This window comes from Curcuma longa, chromosome 15, assembly GCF_044706935.1.
Source record: "Curcuma longa cultivar G26 ecotype Majalengka, Jawa Barat chromosome 15, ITB_CL_G26_1.1, whole genome shotgun sequence".
NCBI classification, from domain to species: domain Eukaryota; kingdom Viridiplantae; phylum Streptophyta; class Magnoliopsida; order Zingiberales; family Zingiberaceae; genus Curcuma; species Curcuma longa.
Genome location: NC_133875.1, coordinates 833055 through 841126, shown reverse-complemented (window position 1 = coordinate 841126; position 8072 = coordinate 833055). Strand labels below are relative to the sequence as shown.

The window sequence follows — 8072 nt, the reverse complement described above, 5'->3', positions numbered from 1 at the left end:
ATGCCTTCTGTATACGTAAGGCTTTATCCTTTGACAACTAAATCAAATAACCTAGTGGCAACCCTCTTCATCACCGTTATTCACTTTTTTGCCTTTGTACTCTTTAATAAAATCAGAACAACAAACTAGTAGGATGCTAGGATTTCAATTGCAAAGGGCAACATAAACAAAATAGAGATGCACTGATAACTCAACTTCATTCTCAAAGTTACTGGAAGAAACAGAACGGAGACAGGCGCAAAAGAAAGAGATCGGGAAAAACCTAATGGGAATCGCGGCGCGCAGCAGTGGCGTCGCGACGCAGTGCAGAGGGCGGCGGTCGGCGATCACGACAGCAGCAGAGGGCGTCGGCGGTCGCGGCGCTGGGAGAAGGTACCGATCGGCGAGTGCGACATCGGCTATGGAGGAGGAGAAGAAGTGGGCGATGGTATAGCAAGGCGGTGTAGGTGTGGGAGACGGCGGTGGTGAATAGGGCAGAAGGGGGGTGGTCGCGTGGGAGAGGCGGCGTTCGGGTGGCAAGGGTTTCGCCTCTCGACTCCTTTAAACCCTCCGCACTTCCTTTCCGAAGAAATCGCGAGATCGTGTCTCGCGACTTTTTCCTTTTTTTTTTAATACCGATTATAACATCCTCCCCCACTAAAAGAAATTTGGTCCACAAATTAAAACCTGATGAATTAAGGGGAATTAATACCTGAGGAAAACAGATGAGGATATTTGGCGCGCATGTCATCCTCACGCTCCCAAGTTGCTTCCTGATCAGAGTGATGCCCCCATCCAACTTTCACGAGACGGATGCTTTTGTTCCGCAACTGATGCTCTTTGCGATCTAGAATACGAACAGGAAATTCTTCGTATGTCGCATCCGGCTGTAGTGGCACTGTAATATTCTCGAGAACATGTGTCGGATTCGGAACATACTTCCGCAGCATAGAGACATGGAAGACATTGTGCACTCCTGCTAAATATGGAGGTAGCGCAAGTCGGTATGCGACGGCACCAATCCGCTCTAGGATTTGAAAAGGTCCGATAAATCTGGGAGCCAACTTTTCTTTTATCTCGCGATTTATTCGGAAAGGAAGTGCGGGTTTAGAAGGAATTCGACGAATTCTCTTACCCGAACGTCTTCACGCGAAGAAGACCACCCCCTCTGCCTATTCACCACCGCCGTCTCCCACATTTACACCGCCTTGCTATCATCGCCCACTTCTTCTCCTCCTCCATAGCCGACGCCGCACTCGCACGATCGGTACCTTCTCCCAGCGCCGCGACCGCCGACGCCCTCTGCCGCTGTCGCAATCGCCGACCGCCGCCCTTCGCACTACGTCGCAGCCCGCCGACGCCCTCTGCCGCTGTCGCAATCGCCGACCGCCTCCGCACTGCGTCGCAGCGCCACTACCGTGCGCCGCGATTCCCATTAGGTCTTTCCATTCCCTTTTCTCCGTTCCGTTCTTCTTCCAGTAATTTTGGACGAGTTGGGGTTTATCAGTTGCCTCTGTAGTTGTACGTTGTTTTCTTTTCTTTCTTTTGTGAACTTGGGAATCCTAGCATCCTACAAGTTTCTGTTCTAACTTTATTAAAAAGTACCAATGGATAAAAGGTAAATAACAATGATAAAGAGGGTTGCCACTAGGTTATTTGATTTAGCTTTAAAGGATGAAACCTTCTGTAGGCAAAGCCATCTCAAAAAGCATTTTCTGTCATGTGTGGATGGGTGCTTAATGCATCTGCCGAAGTTCAGGGCTTTTGAATTAAGGAATGTTTAATGCACAACCGTAGATTATTAAGATCATTAAATTTATAGATTATCTTTTTCTAGTAAAATAAGCTGAATGAGGTGGGCATCTAATTTTCGCTAGATAGACGAGGAAGCAGGATCAATAATGATTATTTGACTTAGAGTTGTAAACGATGTTTAGAATTTTTGTATTATTATTCTTACAAGATATATTTCGAGTAATTGAATTATTTTATTATGTGTAGATACTGGTTCGAGTGGAGCACGCTGATCTACAGATACTCGAAGCTTGGTAGATACAAAAGTGGGTACCTTCTGTCCTTTGACTCGTATATATCTTTGTGCATGAATAACTAGATTAAAATTGATCATGTATATTTATACACCTATTTTAAAAAGGGATTAAAGTGATAATTAAAATACTGAAACAGGGTTAAAAGAATTAAATCATAAAAGGGTAAAAATAATTGATTTACTTCCTGTTCACACATGGGTTTCATCTGAGGGGTAATTAAAATGGGAAAGGGTGTTTTCAAAATTTAAAGAGATACTCTGACTTACTCTGTCTGTTGATACTTATCATTACATTGCTTGACCTATTTTAGTTCTTACTGTTAATATGTCATTCTGTTGATACTTAGCTTTTATCTATTGATACTCACCTTTACTTGTAAACATGATTGTGATACCTACATGAGTGAACAATAGATAATTTGATTTGAGTGGTCGTTTAGACCAAATGATGAATATACCTACTGAGAATATAATGCTGATGATAATCGATGAAAAAGAGATATAACAAGAAATGAGATAAGAGAAAATAATAAAGATTAAAAGGTGTTAATTAAGAGCCTAGCTTTATACCAGAGTTTTACCAGAGTACTGGACCGTACACCTGAGGAGTGGTGGCGTGATGTAGCCCTCGGTCCAGAGCACTGACCGATCACATATTATTGTGGTAGAGCAGAGGCCACGGTCAGTGTTTACCTTGTCTTCCACCGGTGAGGGCTAGAGAAAAAGCCCGTACGTTTGATAACGTATGCGACAGTATATTCTGAGGAGGCTGTTAGCCTACATATATATGAGTTATTTCTATACTCTGATGTTATCGGCTCATGTTATGCACTTTTTAATTTAGTATATAAATGTTGATGTTGTTCATCATATTTGATCAGATTGAGATTATTGGTGATGATAAATAATAGTAATATTACCTGATTTTTCAGATAACAATAAATGAATAGAATGATAAAGAGATGTATATATATATATACAGATATATATAATATAAAGAACCAATTGAGGAATGAGAGAACTTGGATTAGGATCGTTGGCAATTTGGTGCAACAAGACATGGTCAGTGACTTGAAGCACATAGTTGAACATGTTGATAACAGTGGAAGATAAATGGTTTTAGGGTTTGGTTGTTTTAACGGTGATAGTGATACACTTCAACTGCAACAAATGGATGTTATGGCTAGTGATACCATGGATTAGGGGAGGGAGAGATTGTTGATGTCATCAATCGGAGACTAGAACAATTTGAAAGGAAAGATGTCGAGCTCAAGATGTTTGCTCACAAAATGAGAGATACTACAATTGACATTGTGGAAGCGAAAATCAATTGCCATGGTGATCATGCGAGAGATGCTACCCGAGAGCTCTCAGGGTACGGTGCAGTAGTAAAAGATAGGGTTGCTTCTCATGTAGTGAGAATTTGAATCTCATGTTGAATATTGAATATTCGTGAAGTCTGGATTGCTAGTGATGTTGGATAATCTTGCCAAGAAAGATCTATACTTTTCAGATTGTGAGAATTGATGGTATCTAAATTAATAAAAATATAATATGATTGATACTACAAAAATGGATAGTAATGATCGAAAGAGAGAGATTGTGACATAATCAAATGTTATGATACAAGAAGGAGAGGTGTTGTGGTTGATATTATTTTTTTTAATGATCTAGATATTTAATTTTTTTGAATCGATTAATTTCAAAAGTGATCGTTTTGATCATATAAAAAAATTTTATTGATTATCAAAGTAAATTAAAAAAATATGAACGACGTGACACTCTACCGTTAACATTCTAAAATTATTATTTTTTTTGATACGATGCCGAATTGACATGTAAATACCCGATTAATTACTAAAGCATATTGTGGTTCATACTGTAAAAGGGAGGGAGAGAGCGAGAAAGATAGTACAGGGGAAGAAAAGACGAGGGAAAATATTGAATTTTAGGGTGCTATTTATTATTATCTTTTAAAAGACAAACATCAAAATAAAAGGCTTTAAGATTCACGCATAAATCTTTCCAAGATTTGTGTAGGGAATGCCTTCACCCGATCATGGGTTTTGCCTGTAAAATGGAAGCCCCTGCTCTGAAGCAAAGTTTTGGTTCGCCGGAGCTTTATAGAGAACAAAGCAAACTGCTCCAATTCCGCCTTTATTCTGTGCGTTCCTTGCGCGCATCCTCCTAGCTCTGCAAGATAGGCTATATAAAGCCCATCATCCCTCAGGCAACTGCAACTCCAGTCTCCCACCCTTTTGTTTCAGTTATCTACTTGCGGAATGGCGGGCTTGACGTCGACTGGGAACCCGCCTCTGCCGGGCTCGACGCCGCCAGCAACAGCGGCAATGCCGGGCTTGACCTCCGCGGCGAGATCGCCACTGGCGGGGTTGACGTCGCCGGCAACAGCGGCAATGGCGGGTTTTACCTCAACGGCGAGAGCGCCACTGCTGGGCCTGGGCTTGACGTCGCCGGCAGCATCGGCAATGGCGGGCTTGACCTCCACGGCGGCAGTGCCAGCAGCGACGTTGACGTCCGCGCCAATCACAACAACGGCGGTGGCGGTGCCACCGAAGCTGCAACTAATAAGGAGCGATCGCGGCGCCCACCTTTTCTCGTCTTCCGACGACAAGGCGGTGATGAAGCAGATCCTCGCCACGCACTCCCCCGACGGGAGGGACATCGACGCGCGGTCGCTCTTGCGCCTCGTCGAGGACATTCTGCAGAGAGCCACTCCGACCGTCGTTGTGGTAAAATTACTGAAAAAATCATTAAAAAAATTTATAGATTGCTCAATTTCTTCGTCTTGATGCCTCGGATGAAACATCATCAGACCCCTCAAACGCACCTGGAGCTACTGGACGACGGAGTGCACCACATTGACGTCGTCGGAATGCTCGAAGCGTTAGCGCATACAATCCACAGGATTTCTTGCGAGGTAATCAGTCACGCCAAACATCAACAGCCTCTTCCATCTTTTCTTTGATTCGCATGCAGCTTTATGATGTTCACTGCGTGCCGCTAGATAACCTGCAAGTGCTCCGGCGGCGGGGACGCCCACGCGACGACGATGGTGCTGTTCAACGCTCTGAGCTCCTACACTTGGGACGCGAAGGTGGTAATTTCGCTGGCAGCGTTCGCGGTCAGCTACGGCGAGTTCTGGCTCACCGCCCAGCTCCACACGGTCAACCCTCTGGCGAAGTCGGTGGCGCTGCTCAAGCAGCTTCCGGACATCCTGGAGAACACCGACGCGCTCAAGCCGCGGTTCGACGCCCTCAACAACCTCATCAAGGCCATGCTCGACGTGACCAAGTGCATCATACAGTTCAAGGACCTTCCCTCCGACTACATCTCGCCGGAGATCCCCGACATGGCCAATGCCCTCACTCATATTCCCACCGCAGTCTACTGGATCATTAGAAGCGTCATCGCCTGCGCTTCTCAGATGATCTCCCTTATTGGATTGGGCCACGAGTATCACAATTACAACCCCTTTTCATACTTATTAGTTCTTCAATTCTATTTTTTAAATGCCTCTGTTCTTTATGCAGGCACATTAGTGCAACAACAGAGGCATGGGAGCTCTCAAGTTTAGCCCACAAACTTAGAAATATCCATGAGCACTTCATGAAACAGCTCGAATTACTATATCGATATATTGGTGAGATTGAGGGGGCAAAAGAGTAGGTTTTGCTGATCGAAATCTTCAAGTTCATCTTAAAATTCACACGATACGATGATGATTCAGGGGAGAAGAAGCACGTGGAGGCGTTCCAAACTCTGGTGCGGCTCTTCGAGATGGTGCACATCGACAACATGAAGATCCTCAAGGCCTTGATCTCGTCCAAGGACGAGCTGCCGCTGCTGGACGGGGCGACGAAGAAGCGGGCGAGCGTGGACGTGCTGCGGCGGAAGATCGTGATTCTGTTCGTCTCCGACCTCGACATCTCGGCCGAGGAGCTCTTCGTGCTCATCCAGATATACAGCGACACGCACCAGGGGAAGAACGAGCGCAGCTACGAGGTGGTTTGGTTGCCGGTGACCGACCGACACTTCCCCTGGGACAGCGCCAAGGAGGAGACATTCAACCGGATGGCGTCCACCATGCCGTGGTACTCGCTCCGCCACCCGTCGTTGCTGGAGCCGGCGGTGCTGAGGTACTTAAGGGAGATATGGCACTTCGACAAGAGGCCGCTGATGGTGGTGCTAGACCCGCAGGGGAAGGTGGTGTGCCCCAACGCGCTGCACATGATGTGGATCTGGGGCAGCCTGGCCTTTCCCTTCACCAGCAACAGGGAGGAGGCGCTGTGGAAGAACGAGACGTGGCGCCTCGAGTTCTTGGTCGACGAAATCGACCCTGCTCTGCTAGGATGGGTAACAAAAATTCATCGATTCGATCGATCAATTCGACCCTGTTCTTGCAGCTAATTAATTGGAAACGATGCGACGTGTGTGTAGATTCAAGAGGGGCGGCATGTGTGCTTGTACGGCGGGGACAACATAGAGTGGATCCGGCAGTTCACGACGGCGATGAGGAAGGTGTCTCAGGAGGCGCGGGTGCCGCTGGAGATGGTGTACGTGGGGAAGAGCATCTCCAAGGACCGGCAGAAAAGGGCGATCGCGGCGATCGAGAAGGAGAAGCTGAGCCGTTACTGGCAGGATCCGGTGATGGTGTGGTTCTTCTGGGTGCGGCTGGAGAGCATGTGGCACTCCAAGTTGCAGCACGGGAGGACGGTGGAGGAGGACGAGATCATGCGGGAGGTGGTGACAATGCTGACGTTCGACAGCGGGGACGAGGGTTGGGCGGTGCTCAGCCGGGGGTCGCTGGAAATGGTGAAGGCGCCGGGGAGGAAGATGGTTGAGTGCCTGGGCCAGTTCGACAGTTGGAAGGGCAACGTGGAGACGGAGGGGTTGGTGCAGGCGCTGAAAAACGCGCTGATTCCGTTCAAGACGGCGGAGCACTGCAACCGCCTCATCCTGCCGGGGGACATCGGTCGGATCACGGAGCAAGTGGTGTGCGCCGAGTGCGGCCGCCCCATGGATAAGTTCGTCCTCTATCGCTGCTGCAACGACTGAGAGCTGCTGAATCGGCCATGCAGGGCGGCCAGGCAGGCGCTTAATTTGATGCCATTGGAATAAAGAAGATGCGTGTTCATTTTGTGGTGCAGTATTAATTTCATGTTTTGTTGTTGAAGTGTGCTTATTTGTTCTTTTATTAAATCATGGAGTGAAGTTTAAGACTGTCATAACATTCCTGTTGTTTTCTCTGCGACTAGACCTTGACTCCATTTATTTAGTGAAAACTATATTTTTAATAATAATATAATAAAAAAATTAAAATGGATAAAAAGTCTTTCCTTTTTTTTTTTTTTGTATAGATTGATCTATACAAGCGAATTAATCAAGATGAAGAGGCCAAGTGAATCAATTAGGTCAAGGATGATCTATGGTTGTCGAGCAAGTCAATTCATTTGAGCAAGTCACATTTGATAGATGAGTTGATTCTAAAGGCTTAGACGAACACATCTATTCATTCATATTAGCAATCTAAGCCAAGATACCCTCGTGTAATAGATAGATCGACTCGAAAAGCTTCTAAGAATGCATTTATTCACTTAGATTAACACACACTTGGAAACAAAATACTCGAAAATAAGCCAAGTCAATTCATTCAAGCAAGTCACATGGGATAGATGAGTTGATTCTAAAGGTTTAGACAAACATATCTATTCATTCATATTAGCAATCTAAGCCAAGATACCCTAGTGTAATAGATAGATCGACTCGAAAAGCATCTAAGAATGCATTTATTCACATAGATTAACACACACTTTGAAACAAAATACTTGAAAATAAGTTGATTCTGAAATCTTCTTTAAACACATCTATCCACTTAAATTAGTAATTTAAGGCAAAAATATCCCATATGGTAGTTTTGGTCAAATTATTAGATAAGTATTTTTTGCACAAATGATGATTCTGAGTGGATAGGTGGGTTTCAGAAAGCCTGTAAATTTTTTGCATGTTTCAAAACTATCGAATG

General features: G+C 45.3%; 1 protein-coding gene across 1 annotated transcript; it reads left to right on the top strand.

The window, feature by feature from the left end:
* The first annotated feature begins 4311 nt into the window (after nucleotides 1-4311).
* LOC141846818 (protein SIEVE ELEMENT OCCLUSION B-like) lies at nucleotides 4312-7149 on the top strand. The gene is made up of 6 exons (XM_074734882.1): nucleotides 4312-4779; nucleotides 4863-4967; nucleotides 5055-5503; nucleotides 5581-5690; nucleotides 5778-6403; nucleotides 6488-7149. Exons 1-6 carry the CDS (start codon nucleotides 4312-4314, stop codon nucleotides 7103-7105), a joined length of 2376 nt encoding a protein of 791 aa, XP_074590983.1. The 3' UTR covers nucleotides 7106-7149.
* Nucleotides 7150-8072: the final 923 nt, after the last annotated feature.